Raw genomic sequence first — 26134 nt, 5'->3', positions numbered from 1 at the left:
ACACTTGACATGTACTTATTAATAATGTCCCCAAGAAATTATGAAAATGTTTCTAGAAAATAACAATGGTCACTGATCAAGAAAAACTTCTACAGATTTACCCTTGATAAGCAATGAAACATAGTTATAAGAAAGTTAAAACAAGTTCAAAATTATTTGGTATTGACTTACAGTCTGATCAAATTAAACTAGTTTTTCAACTGAGAGTGGAATTTGATTTTCATTCTGTTTTTTCTTTCCATTGTAAATGTGCCTCAGTTTAACTCATACATATGACGAAGAATTTACTGCATGGTGTTTCTTTGTTGGTGTGTTGGTTTGTTTGTTTGTTTGTTTGTTTGTTGCTCCAGAGGAGTGCGACAAGCTTCGGTAGCTGGCACAATTCCTATCCTCGCCGCTAGAGGGGCTACATTCATTCCATTCCTGACCCGGTCGAATGACTGGAAACAGGCTGTGGACTTTCATTTCAATGTATGATATAAAGGTATATACAAGTTATGTACATAACAGATGAACGATACAGTGAAATAACAAGATCGCAATATAAGTCACAAATACAAATCCAGATCCAAAATCGAATGGATGGCTTCACTGGATGAGAGATGAAGAGCTGTCAAGTACCCTGGAAAGCTCGAAGTAGGCACTCAAAAGCAATATGATGAACTGTCTAACTGCTTGCCTCAGTAGCAATTCGGTGAGTATCCCATCTTCATTGGATGAGTGTAGTACCACATCTGCCTTGAATAGTCCTTATTTCATTGATGTCTGAGAAGGTGAAACTCAGCAGGCTGAACATGTGAGTTTTGAACAATTTGGTGGTGTAACAGAGAAGAACATTCTTTTTATTGAAGCTTCCAGGTATATGAGATGTTGAAAGAGCTCCAAAGAAGACTGTTAGCCATGCGCCGTGATAGGAGCAGAGATTTCAGTCGTTTACTTGTAGTTCTTAAAATATCTGCATGGATTGGTAAGCACGGATTGCTTACAAGTTTTCTCCATGTCTTCAGCAGTGATCACCTTAGTGATAGTAACGGTATCTTGCTTAAGAAAGATAGCCAGTGAGTATAGGTAGGATGAATATAATCAATAATGAGGCACATTGTCTGATTTAGTTGAGTATCTTATTTTGGTATGGGCACTGATTAACCAGGCTGAGGAGCAGTATTCAGCAATGGACTGCAGGACAGAAGCATTAGCTCTCCAGGAGTTGCCTCTTAGTTTATGGAGTACATTATTCTGTGTTGCAATCTTGGAAACATCATTTGAAATGTGGGTCTTTTAAGTCAGTGATCAGTCAAAGATTAGCCTCCTTGGGTCAGGGGGCAGCAAGCCGGCTTCTCACCGCTGGATCCCGTGGTTCAAATCCTGGTCACTCCATGTGTGATTTGTGCTGGACAAAGCAGAGGTGGGACAGGTTTTTCTCCGGGTACTCCGGTTTTCCCTGTCATCTTTCATTCCAACAACACTCTCCACTATCATTTCATTTCATCTGTCAGTCATTAATCATTGCCCCAGAGAAGTGCAACAGACCTCGGCAGCCGGCACAATTCCTATCCTCGCTGCAAGTTGGGGGCTTCATTCATCCCATCCCTGACCCGGTCATTGACTGGAAAACAGGTTGTAGGTTTAAATTTTCATCTGTCTAAGGTTACTATAAGCTATTCGGATATGCTGGAATGTTGAAAATTCTGTCTTCTGAATGTGACAACTGGCTGAAAATCTGCATATCTATTGCAGAGAGATCTTTCCTTTCTACTACTAAAGCTATTGTTACAAATAATTTTTCTACAGTTTTTACACCAAGTATGGAAGCACCACCCAGTAATTTTATTTACTGAGTGTTTACGTCACAGGCCGTGATGGCCAATACCAGGTGAAGACTTGCTAGTCAGACTCGATCACTGCGGCGATACCCTGGTTCAACGTGGTGGCAGAAACTAATCTCAATGCAGAGAGCTAGTGGGAAGAAAGATTTCTTTTTTTTTTTTTTGTACCAGTAGTGGACCGTACAAAATGCCTATTATGAGGGCGGTCTGCTATATGGAAAAACTATAATGTAGTACACTACAAAGCGAACATTATTATTATTATTATTATTATTATTATTATTATTATTATTATTATTATTATTATTATTATTATTATTTCTTCTTGCGAACCGGCCAAACTTAGGACCACGCCAAAACAACTTCACTTCCTTCTTATTATCCCTTCTTCCTTCCTCTTTCTCTACAGTGTCTTCATTCTTTCAGAATGTTGCGCTCTTCTCTCTTCAGTCCATCTTCCCCCTCTGCGCTCTTTCTTTTCTTCAACAAGAACTGTTATGTTGGAAAGTCTTTTCCTGAATTGGTCTCTATCACGACATTTTTTATCTGCAATTCCTAACCTCTTGAGTTCTTCCTTCATGTGCTTGGCATATCCCCCTTGGCTCTTCAAGTAGTATATTTTATTAAAAATTTGTTTATTTAACCTTGCTGGATCCATTCTGACCATGTGTCCATAGAATCGCAGCCGTCTTTTCCTTATTGTTTCCAGGTCGTCTGTTCTTTTGTATATCTCCTTATTTGATCTAATCTGTAGTTTCCCTCTACCACCCTTGGGCCATAAATCCTCCTTAATATTCTCCTTTCAATCTTTAGTAGTTTTTCCAGGTTCGTTAGTGTTGCTGTTTCCACCCCATACAGAATCACTGGTTTTACCACAGCGTCATAATGTCTTAGTTTGGCATTAATGGAAAGATTCTTTTGGTTGTAAATGGCTTTGGTGGCAGTGTTTAGCCTTTCCAACTTAGTCTCCTATTTTCCATGGCCTTTTCATCAATCCCGTTGCTGCTGATAATCTCTCCCGGGTATTTAAACTGCTTTGTGACCTTAACTTTGCCATATTTCATCTTCATTGTTCTCTTCACATAATTCCTGTCCGTGCTCATCATCTCTGTTTTTGTGAAGGAGACTTTTACACCTTTTTTCTCGACTATCTCCTGTAGTTCATTTATCTGTGCTATAGCTTCCTGTTTTGTCTCAGCGAAGAGTGCCAAATCATCAGCAAAGGCCAAACACTTGGGTTTGACATGTTTATTTTTACTACCTATCATAGCACCTGAGTCATTATGTTTCTACAGTGTTTTCATGACCTTATCAAGAACCACGTTGAAGAGTGTTGGGGATAAGCTGTCACCCTGTCTCAGACCTGCTTTCATCTGGAAGGATTTGCTGATCTATCCTCGAAATTTCACTTTGGATATGGTGTTTGTTAGTGTTAACCTAAGTAAGTTGAGTGTTTTTTGATCTATGCCATATTCTCTCAAAATTTCCATCAATGTGTCTATCTATTGAATCGCATATTTTTTTAAAGTCTACGAAAGAGATGAAGATGTTCTTTGGTCGAACATTGTAATATTTGATTATCATTTTTAGACTCAAGATATGATCCTGACAAGAGCGCACTCTCCTAAAGTCACCCTGATACTCTCCCAACTTGTGGTCAATTTGCGGTGTCAGTCTGTTCAATAGGAGTTTAGAAAAAATCTTATATGTGACAGATAAAAGTGATATTCCTCGGTAGTTGTTGAATTATTATTATTATTATTATTATTATTATTATTATTATTATTATTATTATTATTATTATTATTATTATTATTAGCATATGGTAACATACACAAAACAATACAAAGGTTAAATATACATAAACAGTAAGCACAAACTATTATATACATAATTACAAGATATACACATTATAACATTGGAAACAATCATGCAAACAAAAGGGTTCAAAGAATTAGATATAAATTCTCTAGCCATTGCATGGCCTCAGCAGAAGCCACCACAAGGTCCTGGGTGGATACAACGAATGCCCTTCTAATGCATTCGGTGACAATATGGTCTATAGTCTGCTTAACTGCACCACAGTCACAGGCTGGAGAAGATCTCATACTCCATTTAAACATCATTGATTCACATCTCCCGTGGTTAGTACAGACTCTGTTGAGGGCTACCCATGTCTTGCGGGGCACATCAAAGCCAGCTGGAAGGTTCTTATAATTGAACAATGTCTGTCATTGAGTCGGAGCTATGCTGTTCCACTCTTGTTGCCAATCAGTTTTTGGACTGAAATCCCTAACAAGTTCCTGTGCTGTTTGAATAGGAGGAGATCTTGATTTGAGGCGGCTGAATCTGACGTTAACATCTTCATGGATGGGGAGATCAGGATTGGTTAATATCTTGTTGTATTCTCTAACCAAGTTATTCAATTTTCTAATTCCAGGAGGTTCTATGTGGCTGAGCACTGGCTACCAAAGAAGAGGAGTAGATTTTACTGTGCCACTTATGACACGCATTGTTTCATTCAGGACCGGTGTCCACCTTTTTAGCATGAGAGCTGTTGATCCAAACTGAAGAACAGTACTCAACTGTGGAAAGTACCAGTGACATAGCTGAAGTATGCAAAGTAGATGCAGGAGCTCCCCATATGGAGCCAGCAAGTTTGTAGATGATGTTGTTGCGTGACCTTAATTTGGCTGCTAGGATGGTTAGATGTTTCCTGTATGATAGCGCTCAGTCGAGAGCAACTCCAAGATATTTGGGGTTGGCATTGTGAGGGAGAAGACTTCCATTAAGTGACACTTTCAAGGTGATACTGTATTAGCTTGCCGGTTATTTAAATGGAAGAAGCAGGTTTCCATTTTACTAGGGCTTGGTTTCATGCGCCACATTTTGAAGTATGTGCACAGAACATCCAGGTCTGCATTTAAAGTTCTCTCTGTCACATTAGCATCGACATGCTGACTAATTATTGCCAGATTGTCGGCATAAGCAAATTGACGAGAGCTCGTGACAGGTATGTCTGCAATATACAGATTAAACAGTAATGGAGAGAGAACAGATCCTTGAGGTAGACCACTGTTAAGTACCTTTATTTTGCTGTGATTTGCATGCATGACTGCCTGGATACTTCAATTTGAGAGCATATTGTTAATCAGATGCAACATTTGACTACACTTTGTCAGTTTAAAGAACTTATATACATGATACTGTTGTAGGGGATGTTCAAATAAAAATAGTTGAAGATAAATTTTAAATACTATTTTCTGAAACTCAAACAGGAAAAGTCACAAAACACTAAAACATTATGCAAAATCATGCATAAAAATGTTGACTTTTGTAATACCTACAGTTTACTGAATGGATTATAGGAATTTTACTTTTCTTAGTGAAAATTCTGTCACTCTGAACCAAGAAATTGTAAATTGTAGCTTGCACGCTTTAACCCTCTATCTTTGTACAGTCACTAAAATTAAATATTAAAGCATATGGTGTTGTTAAATTTCCTCACAGATACTTTGATAATAATTAAAATTATGTCTGATAAAATATTGAGGGCAAGGAACATACAATACGATGTGCTAATTATCTTTTTGAGTGACTGTTGGAACAAATTTGTAATGTATCAGTTTTCTTTGAATGTGTAAGTATACGAAAATAAAACATGTCTGCCAGTATTGAGCACAGTATAAATCACACAAGAATAGTTGAAAAAATATTTTTCTTGCAATTATAGTCTTTCTTTGTGCTCTGATTTATATTTTGTTTAAAATGGTGTGAGGAAAGCTCTGTAGTCACAATAGAACTACTCTCCTCCTTTGCCATACCAAATATATTTGTTCTCTCGTTTGAATGTGACATACCCTTGACATGCAAGCTGCCCTCAGGTACGTCAAGCCCGCCCAGCTGCAATGCACTAGTTTCAACGGGTGCCCAGCTGAGCAACTCTGGTTTAGAGGAAAGCAATTTAGGCTAAGCAACAGTTTAGGTAACATAATTATTTGATTAAACTTTCCAGGTCACAGGTTCAAGTATGTGCGAGAAGATATGTGACATGGTGGTACATTATTAACTGCTGTAATTGCCACTATTTTCAATTCAAGCATTGTGTCATACAGGTGCCATATGTCATTTTGTGGGATGAAGTTCCACACCTGTTGCACGTGGTTAGTAAAATCGGTAATGGTTAATGCTGGTATTGGATGATGCTGGGTTTGTCATTCCATTATGTCTCATACATGCTAAATGGGCGTAAGACCTGGTGATATCGCAGGCCAAGGCAATTGGTCAACGCTCTGTAGAGCATGCAAGGTGATAGCAGTGGTATGAGGATGAGCATTATCCTGTTGGAAAACACCCCCTTGATTGCTGCGAATAAGTGGCAGCAAAACTGGTTCAATCACCAGTCTGGCATACAAATCTACTCTTAAGGCTCTTGGGATGACGATGAGAGTGCTTCCGCTGTGAAAGGAAATCACTTCTTAGACCTAGTGTGTCGACGCCTCAGATAGCTTGGTTCCAAGTGATCACCTCACCTCCTCCTTACCAACTGACAGCCATCACTCACACTAAGACAGAAATGGCTCTCATCTGAGAATACAACAAACCACCTCCACTCCGCCCTCTAATGAGTTTCAGCTTGACACCACTGAAGTCCCAAATGACAGCGATTCAGATTTAGTGGTATGGATGCTACAGGACGTCTGGCTAGGAGCTGTTCCTCGAGTAAGCGATTTGTTACAGTTCGTTGCGTCACTCGTGTGCCAACTGAACCTCTAATGGCTGCCGCAGATGCAGTACAATCCACAGCAGCCATGTGGTGAATACTGTGGTCTTCCCTCTCCGTAGTGGCTCATGTGCGGCCAGTACCCCGGTCCTTTTGAGACAACGCCTTCCTGTGAACATAGTTGCCAACACCGATGCACTGTGGATACATCCCTACCAAGTCATTCTGCAATATCGCGGAAAGAACATCCACCTTCTCGTAGCCCTATTACACGGCCTTGTTCAAACTCTGTAAGTTGCTGATACTGCCTTCTCCGTCTCCTTAAAGGCATGTTTGACTCACTCCTACCTTACAACGTCAAGACTGGAAGATGACTAACGTTCACGAAGACTACAGTGCACATTTAAAATACACTCGCTTTGCGAGGTTATAATGGCGCTACTACCGACACTCTTCGTCGACTAGCATGCTATCTGAATAGGCGTTATCCTTCAGATGTGCAAACACGCTTCCCGAATTTTGTTTATCTAGCACAAATCCTTCTTGTTAAGATTTCATTTTCCTACACTGAAGTAGAAATAAAGAAAAATCGGAATTAATAATTCGTTAAATGTTTGTATCAATTAAAAGAAACAGAAATATTTTGAGGATAACGAGTGCGGTACGTGTGTAAATTTTATATACAGTATGTGTGCATTTTTAAGGTATGTAACATGTTGAAAACGTTTCAAAATGAAAACAAAGGTTATATTTTTACGATTAATTGCGCACGATTATTATTTATTTTACTTTTAATTTACCCTATCGGTAATGGCACCAGGAGTCCGAGTTAGCCTACGTCAAGTAATGAACATCAATCCCGCTATACGGGGTTCTACGACGGAGAGTATGAACGAGATTTAGGAGATCTATCCAGGGAGAGAGAATTAAGAGGAAGAAAAGGTCAAACCAGTGATGCCATAGGCCTAACTAATCAAAGAAAGCCCTACCAAAATTCACTTTAATTGTGTATGTTCATAAAGACAGGGTGGCGGTTACCGGTACATCCGTTGAACCGTACTATAGTCACGCCAGGACAATGGACCCCCAGTGTTAGGCGGGGATTCCCACGTTTTCAGCCGTCAGGCTCAACCGACGCGGAACTTACTAAAACTTATAACAATTCCACGTAGTTATATGATTAATAAGCCCGTAAAATGTTATTTTGGGTTTTTTTCCAGGACGAGCCACCACTCGAAAAGTTTTGAAAAAATCAAGAGCACAGGCCGCTTACATCTTTATAACTGATATTTTTTTTAACCACGCGACATTGTTATAACTCTGATAAAGAAAATAATCCCGTCCCGAGAAGCTTTCTTTTGGAACGCGGGAAATTATACTCAGATACGGGGAAGTCCCGGAAAATTCGGGATGGGTGGCAACCCTGCTCATTCCACTCCTCGCACTAATTCACACCAAATACTGTACGACAAGAGCGACTTCGTGAAAGAAGAACTTTTCTATGGCTGAAATCAAAGAGAAAAGCTCGAATACAATTAGTTAGCCCAGTAAATTACTTATACACGCGACTGCGACTTGAAATATAGTAGCTTCTACGCTACCATCCTCTTGCAGAGAGAGAGAGAGAGAGAGAGAGAGAGAGAGAGAGAGAGAGAGAGAGAGAGAGAGAGAGAGAGAGAGAGAGAGTGTGTGTGTGTGTGTGTGTGTGTGTGTGTGGTGAGAAGGAATCACGGAAAATCATAACATCAGTTATCAGAATAACTGTGAAAAGCTTGCGAGGCCATGGATAGCAACAGTAAATTGATAGTGGTTCTATGATCCTCTCACGGCAAGATTATGCATGCGGAAACTTAGGGTATTCGCTACATCAAATGGAATTTAAATGTTGTCGAAATTACACAATATCGGTATCACAGTTATCGCCATTTCCCCTTCATAATACGGTACCCCGTTACAGTGGCCAAAGGTGAAATATAATTTTCCACATTAAAACTGAACAAACACCACCTTAGAACTTCTATGAATCAAGAACGCCTAAATGCTCTGGTTCTATTGTCAGAAAATGAAAGGGCAAGGCAAATTAACGTTGATAGAGTCGTTGATATCTCTGCCGATATGAAATCAAGAAGGAAAATCTTCAAATCTCAAGTTTAATCAGTGTTTCTACAGTTGAATAAAACATATTTTTCTGATATCAAGAAAATTTGGACTTTAAGCTTAGTTAAAATTTAGTGTTTTTATTAAACTCTGCTTTTAAAACGGTTTTACGTTTGCTACATAATGCCTACTAGTAACGTAATTAAATAGCAATTAGCTATTTTAATTTTATAAAAGACTCAATTAATTTATCCGTGCAAGACAAGGTTATTTTTACTTTGAAAAGCCAATTGTTCTTTTAGTTTGGTATAAATACTAAATAACACCTGTTCTGATCTTGTCGAGCATACTGTAATGATGAGCGCGTGCCTAACTTTTTTAGACAAATCAAAAAATAAATCGAACAATTAACATTTCATCATTTGATACCATTATTTATGTAGGCCTACGGTTAAATCTTCTTCATAATATAATGTGTATATACATTAAATTTAAAACTCCTCTATGCTTATGGGGTCTTCTCCTGGTCTTTATTACGAACCTACAGTACCACGCAACTCACTACCTTACCTGCCTGAAGTGGACGGGCACAATACTTCCTTAGTATAATTATTCCCCAACCCTCTCTGCTGTTTCCTTTTCTTAGAATTAACAACATGTCGCAGGCGATGTAGCTTGTGTTGATCACCACGCGGAGGGGGGAGCTTTGGAGGACCTCCCGAGTTGTTTTTCTTAACTAGGTTATCTTGCACTTGTAATATTTGTACTATAGGGCTGGATGTTGAACTTGACCTGCAGTTAGCATATTGAGATTAGTTAACCTATAACACAAGCCGTTTAAAGTCTAAACATTTAAATATAGACATGAAAGCATTTACGGTACCTTAATAGCATCGGTTTCCTGTCACTGGCATGTTGATAACTACTGTGAAGTATAGGAGACTTCCAATAGTGGTACCGCAAAAGCATAAAATGTTAGTTTCTTATCTGCGTAATGGAAGGCTGCAAGAAAGCTTTTACCGTAATAAACAGAGAGGAACTACACTCCATTCATATCAATCAGGGCTGCATGAAATTAGAAAGATTATAAAACCAGTCGCACGATTGAGGATGGACAGGTATTTAGCGTGTCTCGGGACTTACTGTTAATGGGTGGTTTCGGTAAATATAACTCACAATATATGTAAGCTATTCTTCATTGTGACATCTAATCAGTAATAATAGCCTCGTCGACTTGTTTTCCAGTGACATCTGCTTTAATGTAAAGTGCAAGTTGTGTTCATCCAGTGCTATTATTATTATTATTATTATTATTATTATTATTATTATTATTATTATTATTATTATTATTATTATTATTATTTGCGTATGGACCCTGTTGGTTCACGCATTACATTTATGATTAGCCTTTCTAATAGACCATATTGCTTTCATTCACTGTGTGCCTGTTTCCTCTCTTCTGACCACTTAGTCCCCGATCTTTTAGGGACTTCATTCTCTGGCTTTACTACCCAACTATTTATTTTGTGACGGTAAATGTTTCTGTCCAGTGTTTCTGATGGTTATATCTGGGCCTTTTCCAGATCATTTTTAACATCTTGTATCCATGGTACGTTCTTCAGTTCTTCAGTATATGTCAAAATCTTCTGGGTTAGCCTTGAAGACGATAGTCTGTGAACGTGTCCATAGAATTTCAGTCTTCGTTTTCTGACGTCTGCGGCAAGGTTGGGCAGTCTTTCCGTAGCTTTGCGTGATTGGAGTCTATACCTTTCTTCCTTTTTCTCTGGGTCTAGAATTTTTCTCAAGATCTTCCTTTCCTCCTTCAAGATGTTTTCCAGATGACTTTTATTATTAAGTACCAAGATTTCACTTGCATACAGCACTTCAGGTTTAATCACCGTATTATAATGTTTGATTTTTGTACAAAAGGCACTAGGAAAGTTTTACAATACGCAATAACGGTTGGCTGGACACCCCTGTTATGGTGAGGGATGAAAAGAGGGGTGAAAACTAGTCTAGAAGACAGCAAAGCGCGACCTTCACACCAGTTTTTACCAAGCAGTGGGATTGAAAGCAAGTTACGATATCGCGAAATTATCTGCTACAATTTTGTTTGTGGATTAACTGTTGACCAGTGCCTGGAGGAAATGACGCATGTGCTGGGGAAAGACTGTCCACATCGGACAACAATTTTCCGCTGGTACAAAGAGTTCCAGAGGGGGAATTTTGGGGTTAAAGACGATCTTCGTTCTGGGCGACCGTCTGAGGAAAACATTGAAGCTGTGAGGAAAATGTTGCAGCAAGAGAGACGGTTGGCATATCGCCAGGTAGAAGAGACCTTCCAATATCCCTGCACCAGCTATTCATTCAATTCTAAACGACCATCTCCATGTTAGAAAGGTTTGTTCCCTTTGGATGCCCCATTCACTTTCAGAGGAACAAAGGGCACATCGAGTGAAATGGTGCTGAAAAATGCTAAAACAGTTTGAAAATGGGACTTCGCGTAATGTCAATAGCATCGTTACAGGTGACGAAACTTGGTTTTATTATTACGATGTCCCAACAAAATCCCAGAACAAGGTGTGGCTGTTTGAAGATGAGGGTACTCTTGCGACTGTGAGAAAGTCAAGGTCAGTGAAGAAAAGTATGATTGCAGTATTCTTCACTAAACGGGGCATCCTGACTCGGGTTGTGCTAGAGACACAAAGGACAGTTACTGCGAAGTGGTACAGTGAGACTTGTCTGCCTCAGGTCATCCAGACTCTCAAGTAGCTCCGTCGAAGGTCACGGCTCAACACTTGGCTCTTGCTTTACGACAATTCTCCAGCATATCGTGCTAATGTAACAATGGATTTTCTTGCCAGATCAGGGTTGACTGCTTGATCACCTTCCATACAGTCCTGATCTTGCCCCATGTGACTTCGCACTCTTCCCAGAAGTGGTGATGAAGCTGAAAGGGCGGCGTTTTGCATCCGACGTGGAGCTTCTGGCAGCATGGAACCAAGAGTGTGAAAATGTAACCGAAGAAAAGTGGCAGAGTTGGTTCAGTGACTGGTTTCGACGTATGGAGAAGTGTATTGAGTGTGGTGGAAATTATTTTGAAAAAGGCTAAAACGTTCACTCACATTGCAGAACTTTCCTAGTGCCCTTTGTATGTATGGACATGCATTTCTTGTTGTAGATGTCACGGGTTCTCCAATATGTTCTTTTGAGTTTTTGCAATCGAACTTTCTGTGCTTCCTTTTCCAACTCTGTTGGTTCTAGGATCTCACCGAGATATTTAAAGTACGGAACTCGTTTGATCTGCCCATATTTTGTTTGTAATTCCTGAATGTCGAATTTAGTGCAAATAAACTTGGTCTTCTTGAATTAGATTTGTAGTCCAGTTTTCTCAGCGCATTCCTTGAGGACTTCAATCTGTTTGATCGCTGAAATATCAGTCTTTTAGTATCGCTAGGTCGTCTGCGAAAGCTAAACAACTGACCTTTATGTCATAGTTCTTTCGGCCAAGTTGAATGGGTTTCCAGTGCTTCTGAACTTTCAATTCCTTCTCCCATTCTCGAATGACTTTGTCTAGAACAAGGTTGAAAAGCAATTGTGACAATTCGTCATCCTGTCGCACGCACGTCTTAATGGCAACGGGCTCCGATACTTCACCCATGAATTTCACTTTTGACTTCGTGATTATTATTATTATTATTATTATTATTATTATTATTATTATTATTATTATTACAGGACATGGAGAAACACTAAGCAAGGTGGCGTGTGTATCACAATCACTACTAATCTGTATTTAGGGCTGTCGTCCAGGTGTCAGATTCCCTATCAACTACTTACCTAGTCTTTTCTAAAATGATTTCAAAGAAGTTAGGAATTTGCTAAATTATTCTCATCCTTAATTTCTCTTTCTATAAATGAATATTTACTCCTAATTTATCCTCTTGAATTCCCACTTTATCTTCATATTATGATCTTCCCTACTTTTAAACACTCCTTCGAGCGCCCATCTCTCGCCTTTTCAGCTAATACTGTAATACTGCTTGTATTTTACCGCAGCGACAGAACTTGTCGTTATTAACTGTACCATCTACCGTAATTTATTTACAGACTACAAAGTCCTGAAATGCTACAACAAATCCCTTTATTTCTGGAAGAAGTCTGACTGAATCAGTCATGTACGCGATGACAAATGATCGAAGTCATAAGGAAATTTTACATGAAGGATTTTCTGTTATCAATTTCTGGTCTTTATTTAATTCTTGATTGGTAAGTCTGGTAAAAACATATGAAAAACTGGGTAGTTCTCACCAACTAGAGACAGAACCCATAAACAAAGTATACGTTTCTTCTAAATAGGTATGAATGCATACGCATATGCGTAAAGTTGCTACACGTTTTGTGAGGAGGATCGAAACATCCATCTAGTCTCATCTCCTGCCTTAGTGTTTGATCTTCAGCCACCGACGCAAACGATACAGAAAGAGAATATATTCTTCTTTTGCATGTTTGTAGCCAGTGTGTATCCATCTGATGACAGACGAATATGCAAGTATGGACATGTTTTCATAAAGGTATGTTTAGGATTAATTTCGAAGAAAGGAAACTGAATATCAGGAAGATCAATCAATGGCGTGTGGCCTCCGAAGAGGCCGAGTGCAGGTCTTTCGAGTTGACGCCGCATAGGCGACCTGCGCGTCTATGAGAATGGGGCCCTACCCATGATGAATTCTAATGCTGAAGACGACAAACACACCCAGCCTCCGAGCCATTGGAATTAACCAATGAAGGTTAAAATCCCCGACCCGGCCGGGGATCGAACCCGGGACCCTCTGGACCAAAGGCCAACACGCTAACCATTTAGCCATGGAGCCGGACATCAGGAAGATAATTATTAGCTTCGGTACACCACTTCTTAAGATCACTCTGCAAGAGACTTCTACTCTGACAAAACCTAAGTAGGCCCTACTATACAAGTGGATTCACATTTCTTCTTTCTTTCTTTCTTTCTTTCTTTCTTTCTTTACAGCAGAGGGTTAGTCTCTCCCTCTATGACTGCATATTGCGATCTGGATCTTGAATGTAGTAGGGCCTATTGGTTGTCTATGATGCAAGTAGTCGCTAAAAACCTGATCTGTGACGAACTGTAGAAATACGATGATATCAATTTCTTTCGAGTTACTCATCAAGAACTTTCTCCATTTTACTCGTGACAGAAGTTATAATCGAAATCTACTACGTTATACTTATCTCATTTTTGTTAGTTTACGTCGCGCCTTTGCTGGCAAGGTGTAGTATTTACAGTGCACTATGACTTCTGGTATGGGCAAGAATAAATTTGTTACTTTCAAAGACCTGTCTCATCCTTGGCTTTGACAATATGAAAGTGACCGAGGTACGAACGATGCTAGTAATACCATTCCTTATTCAGCCAGTCCCTGTTACGAATGGTGTGAAAATATCGCTCTTAAGTTCGGTTGCATGCATTTCAGCGGGCTTGGAGGACTGATATGTAATAGCAACTTCTGGCCCGGTGAGGAAAGCAACGGGACACTACCTCACTCCTCATTTCCCTAGTATGCATCTTCAGTGACACCTAGGCTATCTATGACAGCTGTTGATGGAGCTGTGGAGGATCAAACCAGCCTTCGGGCTGAATACCCAACATACATACGTCGCGCCGACAAAGACAGGTCTTAGGCTCCTTTTATAGTTACATGCCACATGCTACACGCCACACGCCAAGCATGTGAATTAACATTGTTTAAATGGGACCATTTTATACTTACCTGCTCCCGTCTCGCGGTCGCTTCCTCCCGCCAGGCATGTGACTGAGGCGGGTCGGGACGAGCAGGTGGCCGCCACGCTTGACATGTCACGCCGCGCGGGTGGGACCAAAACCTTATGGGAATGTTTATAGTTGACGCTTCATGCCGGGCGGTTCAGTACAGTTTGTGGTGTAGTCTAGTGCTAACCAGGACAATGGATGCTGGATTAGATACGGAACTGCTCATTAGCGAATGCAGTGTAGATCGGTATTATGGGATCCAGGTAACGAAGACTACAAAAATCGAGATCTCCGGAATAAGGCGTGGGAGTAAATCTGCAGCGTTATCACCGCTACGTATGAAGAAAGATTCATATAATGCACACTCTCGAAACCAAACCGATTCGGGTCAGTCCCAATTGAGCGATGTCCTCCCAAACCAACCTTCTACATCTTTGTCTGATCCAGGGCAATTCCAAATTTACTATAATGATCCACATCAACGCCGGCCATCATATATTTACCTAAATGAATCTACACATTCTTGGAAATCAGCAAGTTCTGAATAGTTTTAAATGTGAAATGACTAGTCAGCAATATACAAAGGACATTAACGTTACTCAAAGCTAAACTTACAAACATAATGTTAGAAATAATTTACATTTAGTTGTTTACATGGTATTTTATATAATGTTCTTTGCATTTAATACATCTGTAGATTGTAGTTTCACAGAACCGCTCTATTGGACGAATGGAAAGGAAGTGTTTTCTTGTAATATGGAACTGACATTCTATTTTTCCAAATAATTCATCAAATGATTTTGGGGTCATCCTAAAATAATTAAAAATATTGTTTTGTCTTCTCGTAGGTCAGTGTAAAGGGTTTTGAAAGCTCCTATCATATACTGTATATTTGAATGTTCAGAGGATGAAAACTGAAATGCCTTTTCATCTTTTTTTACTGCCATTATCTCGCAGAGGTATGCAGCTGCGAATACTTTAGATGTAAAATCTGCCATTGTACCTGCTCGACAGATACGAAACTATAAAAGGGTCCTTTCCAAGTGCGAACGCCACATTCCTGGCTTCAAGCATGTGGCATGTAGCATGTGGCATGTAAGTATAAAAGGAGCCTTACGGCGAAGGTGGAATAGGACAGGGCTAAGAAGCGACCGTGGTCTTAGTTGCCTGGTGCGAAAATCGGAAACCACGAAAAACCATCTTCAGGGCTGTCGACCCTGGGGTTCGAACCCATTATCTGCCGAATGCAAGCTAAAAGCTACACACCTCGAACCACGTAGCCAACTCGCTCGGTTCATACTTACATAATATAATTTGGAGAAGAGGTACCTTCATCGCAGTCTTCACAAGATGAGACGACCTACTTTACATGAAAGAGAATCGATGGATTCTCATAAGACAATGGCATCCATTGATCCGTACACTCTTACATCAGAAGGGTCCGATTAGAAGCAAAAGATGCTCCGTTAACTCTCCGTTGGAGAAGGATACATAACTTACCAGCCATTGTACGCGAACAGCCCCGAGTAGAACGAGAGGGCTAGTTCTGTTACATCCGACTTGGTTCCAGCGAAGGTGAAGTACTCAGTGTGTCCTGTAACAGAAATTGAAGTCGGCCTCAGACACAAAACCAAACAAACCTAGGGGATGTAAATGGATAAATATACTAGAATGATGACCCAGTATAATATACTGTGTGCACAGTCAAATACAATATTAACCCTTGAGAGTTCCAAACACGATCTAATCACTTCATTGATTTGCTTAATAGCGGGGTGCGAAATCAGAAAGAAGTGGTGGTAGGGAGAAGGTACACGAGGCTTAACTACTACTGTTTATTTCAGGCAGTATCCGGCGGGGTGAGGGGGTATAAATTTCCCCTATAATTTTTATTACCCCCTCCCCCCAGAAAAATGTAAATTTTAGATCCTTTTGTTTGAATTTTGAATGATAAACATTAGAATGATATTCCAATCAGCTGAGAAGTTTATGAGAGTGTGTCCCTTTCTTAGGAAAGACCAGACGAGCTGCGATTTGTCGTGATTTATTGCTTTATTAGTAGAACCTTCCTCTACCAGGGCTATATGCTGACTGAACAAATTTGTCGGATTGTACACACCTTAAGTGAACGTTGTCCTATTGATAACTATCGGAAACGCATCATCTCCGAGAAGCACAGAAGTGGTGTAAGCTGGAGCTACTTAGAGCAATGATAAGGGAGGAGAGCTTCAAGTAATTTACATTTTTGCCCAGGTTTCAAATGGACTTGTCAGAGTGAATTATTATTATTATTATTATTATTATTATTATTATTATTATTATTATTATTATTAAACTGCAGGTCCGGATTGGCACTACTGCGTTGTTTTATTGCTCAAGGTGTGGCAGTCATTTTTGAATTATTGCTGATGTTTTTACGAAAATATGCACAGCAAAATTATTAATTTCAGTAACAAATTATGTGTTCTACATTTTCCTCATTATTTTATAATGAAATAATCCCTCCCGGGCAATTTTAGTGGCGGTGAACCTTTGAGATAAAATCGTCGGTGGGGGAAATCCCTCCCTTGTGCCGTAATAAACTATTCCGTCATTCGTGATTTACGATGAGATATCTTCGAGAAAAATTAAGTGTTGGAGACAAGGCCGGTAGTGGAGACTTTGTCTATCGAAGTCACTGCATCTAAAAAGTTATAAACTATGCATGATGGTTGAATCATGATGACGTAGGTTTTATTGGTCATATAAATGCATATTTTATATTCTTACTTAGTCATATTTGATTAGAAAGTAGTATAAAGAATATGATTTTGATCATGTTATACTTGTTTTCAGCGTTTTGCAAGTATTATTCACATAATGATGAATTTTTACCACGAATTGCTCCATTTTAGGTACTAGAGTTTCAACATCATTCAAAGTCATCTTCAGCCTATAAATGAACAGAAACAACATGGTAATATGTAAGTCATAGTGCTTAAAATGGAATATTCGTTGTAAAAACTACATCTAGAACCCATCACCATGCGCAAATACTATTACGTCTCTGCTGTAACCATTAAATATTACTTATATATTTTGTGCAGATAATGCCAGGCGATTTTATCTGTGGTTGGTTAGTCTGGATTTCTTTTCTTTAGAAATGAAATGAAATGAAATTAAATTAAAAAATGAAATGGCGTATGGCTTTTAGTGCCGGGAGTTTCCAAGGACATGTTCGCCTCGCCAAGTGCAGGTCTTTTGATTTGACAACCGTAGGTGACCTGCGCGTCGTGATGAGGATGACATGATGATGAAGACGACACATACACCCAGCCCCCGTGCCAGCGAAATTAACCAATGATGGTGGAATCGAACCCGGGACCCCTGTGACCAAAGGTCAGCAAGCTAACCATTTAGTCATGGAGCCGGACTATTTAGAAATATTTTGTAGAATGAAGTTTTCACGAGCAGTAACTTGCCAAAACAGGAAGGAAAAACAGAATGTTAGGAATGTGGACAGTTTGCTGCTGGTCTTCTGCCTGAATAAAACAGTGTTCTGGGCAATGATTGGACAAAATTAAATTGCTTTTGCTTCATATTTCCAAGTTTGTATGTCATATTTCCGTAATTTTAGGGCATAAATGCATGCATGTACTTCTACATAAATGAGCTTATTATGCCCTCCCTCACAGCCTAATCAAATCATTTGATTCATATCATCTGATGGGAAACAGTATGTGTCTTATAAAGGATATTAATCTGCGTCTTATAATACTCAATCTGGTGTCCCATACAGTTCAAATCTTGGACCAACATTCTTCTTATTGCTTATGAATGACCTTCCTAAATGGATAGAGAATTTAAACATATTATTCGCAGACAATATAAACATTTTCAAAACCATTCGGTCACAGGAGAACTGTAGATTTCTTCAGAAAGACCTCATTAGCATATCACACTAGAGTGCTTTTAACAAGTTAGATTTTAACATAAATAAGTATCGTGCCATGTCATGATATTTCCCAGGAATAAAAATAACATTATCACTCGTAGGCCTATAATGTTTTGAATACTAACACGACATTAGTGAATTCTGCCAGGGAACTTGATGTGTATTTTGACGCTAAAATGACGTTCCTTGTACACATATACCAAGTAGTTGCACATCTTACAAAGTGTTAGGATTTATTTAGAGATGCAAACATGAATTCACTAATCCCGAGGCAATTAAGTTATTACAGAACTCCTAAGTAAGAAGTCGGCTAAAATAAGCATAGCTTATTTGGAATTCCAGCTATCAAGTGTATGAAAACAAACTTGAAATGGTGCAAAACAAACTTCTTAGATATCTTCCGTACAAAATAACTTATAATTACCCTAAATTTATTTCTTAGAATGATTTAATGAAATAGCTTGGCTGTAAGACCTTGGCAGAAAGACGAGTAATCGCAGTTCTTCTATTTTTCTAAAAATGATCAAATAACCTTATCGATAACCCTAGCTTGCTCTCTCTGTTAAGCTTGTTTGTCGCAAATCAATCTACACGTCCAAAACATTTCTACTGCTCAACATCAAGAACCCAGCAACATAATCATTCACCAGTGTTAAAGTCAGAGAAAATATTTAATAAATATAGTAATGAGTACAGTCTAGATATGTTTGTAGCTACACACTCGTCCATAGTAAAACAATGTTAAAAAAATTGTTTTCTATTCTAAATTAAAATCATACTCTGTTGTCTCATATTGTTAAGCTATCTCTTTTGTCGACATCATCATCATCATCAACAACAACAACAACAGGAGCAAGAGCAGCTGCAGCATCTTTCATAATATCGCTACCATCATCTATAATTATAGCAATAATATAGGTTTACAGTCGTTAGTAAATACCTTGGTGCCCACCAGTGGCGTAATGCTGAGCGCTACCAAGGCTATCAGTGAAGCCCAAACCTCACTTGAGAATGATGGAAGTCTAAAAAGCATTATAATGTAAACATCTGACACATTGTTCCATTTACAAAACTTGAAAGCCGTGAGAAAAAACGTCGCACGTATTTCTGAGAGCAAGGCATCGGAGACTGATATTGCAGCCCAGACTCTCGTCCCTCTCCCCTCAACTCGCCCCAAGCGGCTTGCTGCTGTATATCGGATAGGAGCGGGGACCGGGGGATAGGTGTGCTAAGCTTTGGTAAGTCAGATCGCCACTGCTATTAACCATGCGTTACTCACCGTAGCCTATAATATAGGCCTACTTCCTCACCTCATACTTCTAAATTAATTATACGGCGTGTTTTTAAGTAAGGTCCGTTTGAAAATAAGTACACAACGAAAGGTTATTTCAAAAAAGTAAATTTATTTTCAGAAAGTACATACTTCACTCTATTTTTCGACATAGTTGCCAAGTTTGTTCAAGCACTTATCATGCCCCGTAACCAATTTTAAAATACCCTCTTCATAGAAACTTGCCGCCTGCTCCTATATCCAAGAGTTCACTGCTGTTTTCACATCGTCGTCATCATCGTAATGGTTGCCACTGAGATGATGTTTGAGGTGGAGGAACAGATGGTAATCGCTCGGCGCAAGATCAGGACTGTAGGGTGGGTGGTCTAAAACTTCCCAGCCAAAACTGTCCAATAAATCGCGGGTCTGATCTGCAGTGTGAGGTCTTACATTGTCATGGAGGACAATTCCCTTTGTCAGCATGCCGCGTTTTTTGTTTTGAATCGCTCTGCGTCGCTTTCTCAGAGTTTGGCAGTATGCTTCTGCAATGATAGTGGTTCCTCGTTGCATGAAGTCGACCAACAAAACACCATGCCTATCCCAAAACACCGACGCGATGATTTTGCGCTGGGACAGAGTCTGTTTGGCCTTCACCTTTACAGGCGAGTGTGTGTGTCTCCATTCCATGCTCTGTTGCTTCGATTCGGGCGTGATATGCGAAACCCATATTTCGTCTCCAGTTACGATCTGACTCAAGAAGCCGTCACCTCCTTCGTAATAACGAGTCAAGAACTTCATCGCACACTTATATCTTTGGTTTTTGTGGTCCTCTGTTAGGAGTTTCGGAACCCAACGGGAGCACAGTTTCCTAAACTTTAGGTGTTCAGAAACAATGTTTTAAAGCACTGATCTCGACAGGTCGGGAAATTCGTTTGAGAGACCTGTTATTGTGAAGCACCTGTTCTCACAAATCTTCGCGTCAACTGAAGCCACCAAATCGTCTGTAATCAAAGAAGGGCGACCGGAGCGGTCCTCATCATGGACGTTGTCTCGGCCATCTTTGAATTGCGTACCCACTTACGCACTTTGCTTCCACTCATAACAGTATCACCGTACACTTCGCAAATCTGTCGATGAATTTCTGCAGCAGACAGGTTCCTTGCTGACAAAAACCGTATCACTGACCGAACCTCACACGCGGCGGGCGAGTTGATAGTCTTAAACATTTTGAAAGCAAAGAACGGAACCGTACAGGTTAGCTACAGAGCTGAAACTGAGCGCAATTGTTCCCGAGGCATGCCGGTACACGACGCACGCGCTCGTTGCGATATGCGCGCGAACTACTAGTGTCTACAACAAAATGGACCTTACTTAAAAAACACGCTTCGATAGATAACAGAATGTTGGTAATTCACTCCCGTTTACTTCTACATCATTGTAGAAAGACACTGCAAAGCTGCTGTTATAGGAGCAATATAGCTTTCTTTTTATTGGTAGATCAGTTAAAAGGAAATGCAATCTTTCAGGTTTAGTGTTCTTTTTGTTGGATGAATCGAACCCGTGATCATGGGTCGGACACCACCACTGATCTCCCCAAGAAGCTAATTAACCAGCGTACGATGGGTACGACCGCTGTAAAATTCAACATTCTTATTTAATAATAATAATAATAATAATAATAATAATAATAATAATAATAATGGTGCATGGCATCTGTATAGGTTTGGTGGTGACCTAATGAGCCGTCATAAACCCCAGTCCCCAAGCCAAGGGAATTACAGTGGGTACAGGGGGTTTGATTCTGAAAATTGAACCGGGGCCATCGGACCAACGGCAAGAATTCTATCCATTTAAACACAAAGACGGACTTTAATTTGCTAAAACTTAGGCTACTATCTCCACTGATCAGGGGTTGAACATTGGCACTAGCAGAGCCCAGGGCAGTAGCTTGTGAAGCAACTTTGACAAACTTTGACAACACAGCAGGCTTCTCCGTTGGCTGTTAGCTCAGCTCAAAACGCTGAAGGCTTGACGTTCGCTAAATTAACCATCGAAAAGGGGTAACCTAAGTCTAGTGGTAACCCACGCCTTGATACCAACATACGCCACTGGTGCCCACAGGGTTCAAATATTGGATCACTGTTGTTCTTATTACTTACAAGTGATCTTCCTAAATGCACAGAGTATTCAAACATATTGTTATTCGCAGGCGGTGTAAAAATTGTGTACAGGGCGGTTAAGGGCGCGCAGCTGTGAGCTCGCATCCGGGAGATAGTGGGTTCGAATTCCACTGTCGGCAGTCCTGAAGATGGTTTTGCGTGCTTTCCCATTTCCACACCAGGAAAATGCTGGGGTTGTATCTTAATTAAGGCCACGGCCGCTTCCTTCGAATTCCTATGCCTTTCCCGTCCCATCGTCGCCATACGACGTATCTGTGTCGGCGCGACGTAAAGCAAATAGCAAGAAAAAATTGTGTATCTTATGAGCATATATAACTGAATATTTGTAATATTGTTTTCAACTGTCGATATTATGCTACGGTATTATTGGTTTTTATATTACTATATTTTAGTACTTTATCTTTACAAGGACTTCCGTTCGAGTTAATATAATCTGAAGTTGCTCTTTCATTCGTTTAATGTAATAGTATGTCCATAATATTTAACAACATTTTGTTGTACCATCCTGTCTGAAGCAAAATAAATAAATAAATAAATAAATAAATAAATAAATAAATAAATAAATAAATAAATAAATAAATAAATAAATAAATAAATAAATAAATAAATAAATAAATAAATAAATAAATAAATAAATAAATAAATAAATAAATAAATAAATAAATAAATAAATAAATAAATAAATAAATAAATAAATAAATAAATAAATAAATAATCAAATAAATAAATAAATAAATAAATAAATACGCATATACATCTTCATTATAGACTATTATACCTTTCAGCGTTCATTCAGCAAACCTTTGAGATTTTAATAAACTCCGCCAAAATCCTCTCTTTGTAACTAGTTCTGTGACCTCATTCAGTTCTATAGTTTTTATCTTTAAAATAATAAGAGACTGAATCTAACCATCATTGTCTTGGTCTCCCTCTAATTCTCTTACTCTCTATGATTGAGTCCATTATTCCCCCAGGTAACATATCTTCCTCCATTTGCCTCACATGACCCACCACCGAAGTCAGGTTATGCGTACAGCTTGATCAATCGAGTTCATTCCCAACTCTCCTCATTCTTCCCATCTATTTTAACCAGCGATCATTCCCGCTACTTTCATGTCTGTTACTTCTAACTTATGAATAAGATATTGTGAGCCAACCCAGCTTTCACTCCCGTAAAGCAAATTAGGTCTGAAAACAGACCGGTGATTTCCTTCTTATAGAATACCGTTGATCTCAACTGCGAGCTCACTGCATTAGCTTCTCTCCACCTGATTACTTACTATACTACCATTCTGGGAGGATACACATCCTAAATACTTGAAATTATCTACCGGTTTCAGCTTTGTATTCCCAACCTGACATTAAATTCTCTTATGTTTCTTACCTACTGACATCACTTCAGTCTTGGAAATGCTAATTTTCGTATCATACTCATTGCACCTATTTTCAAGTTCCAAGATATTACACTGCAGGCTTTCAGCACAATCTGCCATTAAGACCAAGTCGTCCGCATAAGCCAAACTTCTTAGTACATTTCCACCTAACTGAATCATTCCCTACCACTTTATACTTCTCAGTAGATGATCCATGTGAACTATGAACAACACAGGTGAAAGATTACAGTCTTGTCTAACCCCTGTAAGTAGCTTGAACCAAGAACTCATTCTACCTTAAATTCTTGCTGCAGCTCGATTGTCAACATAAACATACCTTTGATTGCTTTCAATAATCTTCCCTTAACCCCACAGTTCCCCAATATTGCTAACACTTTCTTTCTCCCTCTGTGCGATATCATATGCCTCCTCTATATCTATGAAACAAACATAACTCTCTATTCCTCTCGTAGCATTTTTCAATAACCATGCGCAAACTGAAAATCTGATCATACAGACAGTTCAAATTACTTATGTCAGCCTTGTTTGCATGCTGCTACCATTTTCTATCGTTTGCAGGAGGTAGTGGATAAGGCCCAGTCAACAGGATACCAGTTTTCCAGTCGTTATGTAAACTACCCGAATTATAATCGGTTATGTCCTACCATATATCATGAATTCCTAGTAGTTGTAGTAATAGCACGACGAATATATATTCGTCATGGTAATAGTAGTCCAAATCGAGGGATTATCTTATGGTGACCTCTGGCACCCATTTACCTGAACTTTCAGCAAATTATGAATTATTAACATTATTTTTTATTTTATTTTTTTTCTGATGTGTTCTTAAACTTTACTTCATTGGAAGTCGCCAAGTTATAATTACATTCAGTTGTGGTACGGGTATTAATAGAGTAATTATTATCAATTTTCGTAATGTTACTAATCGTCTCCAAGGGTGGGGCTAATCAATTTCATAGTAGGCTATGAGTGTGAAGTTACAACTAACGCCCAAGAGTGCGGCATGTTTTTTGTTAAATTATAACAACTTACCGGTAGTAGTAGTGAGTAATCACTCGCTCCTTATTCTTCGATGGTATTTCAGAAATCAATCGCCTTGCAAAGCAGCTGTACATTAATAACAGGTTATCTCACTGACCTTTACCTAGATACTAAGCGGAAGACCTTCAATTCACAGTGCGATATGATGCTGTAACTAAGGGGAATCCCATTCTTATTGTCAATTATCGTACCTCAGTAGCACACTCGAGTTAATCGTTGCCCTTCTATTCTTACGACAGCGGATTCAACCTTTGGTGAGGTCGGTGACATTTGTCTGTAAATGTAGCCTAACAATTCCATGTCACAGGCTTCCGGAACGTTAAAGAAACACTGCAAGGGAAAATTTCAGGGACCCTGGTATCTCTTAAAATCTTTAGCAAGTGAAGTGACGTTAAACAAATTAATAAATAAACAAATAATATATAAATACATTTTATAAGTCCCCAAAGGATGCCTGTCTGCGCCTGAGCAGGCTAGTCTCAGAACCGTCGAAAGGGTTTTGATATGGTTTTCACCGTTGTACAGAAAATGTTGCGAGGAAGGTTTAGGTCTATGAAGAATTGAAATGAAATGGCGTATGGCTTTTAGGGCCGGGAGTGTCCGAGGACATGTTCGGCTCGCCAGGTGCAGGTCTTTCAATTTGACTCCCGTAGGCGACCTGCGCGTCATGATGAGGACGAAATGATGATGAAGACAACACATACACCCAGCCCCGCGCCAGAGAAATTAACCAATGATGGTTAAAATCCCCGACCCTGCCGGGACCCCTGTAACCAAAGGCCAGCACGCTAACCATTTAGCCATGGAGCCGGACTATGAAGAATTAACCTACGTACAACAAGAAGGGACCGATTTTAGAGAAAGAAGTTGAAGAAGAAACGGCCATCAGAATGCCTAAACCGTCAACGATGGACCCCAAGCATGTGTAGAAGAATATTTGTGAGCATAAAAAACTCTACAAAGACGCGACGGTATATACCTAACCGTAATAGGTAGCCTTCAATACGCGTTTTACGCTACAGTTTACAGTAAGAAATCAACCTTCAAATTAGAAGCCGCATTTTGAAATAAATCTCTAAATACAAAGAATAAAAATTATTGATTCGCATACATGCCCTTTGCAGCAGTGGCGGCCGGTGGACTGTTAGGTTGGGGGGGGGGGGTAGTGTCTACACTACTTTTCCCCACACCTCTTTGTTGACAACTTTGACAGAAAAGAGAAGAGAAAATTGAGATCTTAAGGCTGTCCTTATCAGTTGTTTTTGCCATTTGGATATACAATGATAATTACATTTTAAGGATACCATCACTGAGGATCTGATGTAAAAACTACGTATTTACGGAATTAGTCATTTGCCGAACTAGACAAACTGGAGGTAAATAAGTCCATAGGAAAAGTAATATCTCAGAGCTATGATGGTTCGAATGTGATAAGCGGGCAACGCACAGGTGTACAGGCAAGAATGAAGGCCGTGTACAAAAATGAGCACTTGTTTTATTGTTACGCCCACCAATTGAACTTGATTATAGAGCGCTGCGTAACCCAAAATATGCAAGTGAAAGGTTTTTAAAATAGCAATTTTGGAAGGATTTTTTGCACGTTTTTCTAAAACTCTTCCAAACGGACAGCCGTACTAGATGAGATCGTCTAGAAACGTGTCCCAAAAAATTCCACAACTAGATGGAATTTCGTCTCCAAAAATGAACTGAGTAAGGATTTTGGATAACTGTAATGGTTGTTCTGGTTGTCCCAGAGAAATCTCGTCACCTATCAACTGAAGAAGTGAATCTAAAAGCTCGATCTGTATAGTTTTAGATAGTCCCAGTAAAACACGACTGTTAGTTCTTTTTCAATGTGCCCCTTTAAAGTAGAGTCTAGTT

At 39.4% G+C, this 26134-nt stretch overlaps 1 protein-coding gene across 1 annotated transcript in view; it reads right to left on the bottom strand.

Moving 5' to 3' along the window:
- The window catches only part of LOC136858375 (Y+L amino acid transporter 2), a 498889-nt gene that overhangs the window by 72632 nt on the left and 400123 nt on the right, over positions 1–26134 (bottom strand). Inside the window, exon 4 of the mRNA XM_067137871.2 lies at positions 15935–16028. Coding sequence (XP_066993972.1) covers positions 15935–16028 — 94 coding nt within the window. The remainder of the gene's footprint in view (positions 1–15934; positions 16029–26134) is intronic.

The sequence above is a fragment of the Anabrus simplex genome, chromosome 1 (genome assembly GCF_040414725.1).
Source record: "Anabrus simplex isolate iqAnaSimp1 chromosome 1, ASM4041472v1, whole genome shotgun sequence".
NCBI lineage: Eukaryota > Metazoa > Arthropoda > Insecta > Orthoptera > Tettigoniidae > Anabrus > Anabrus simplex.
This window is presented reverse-complemented; position numbering and strand designations above follow the sequence as displayed.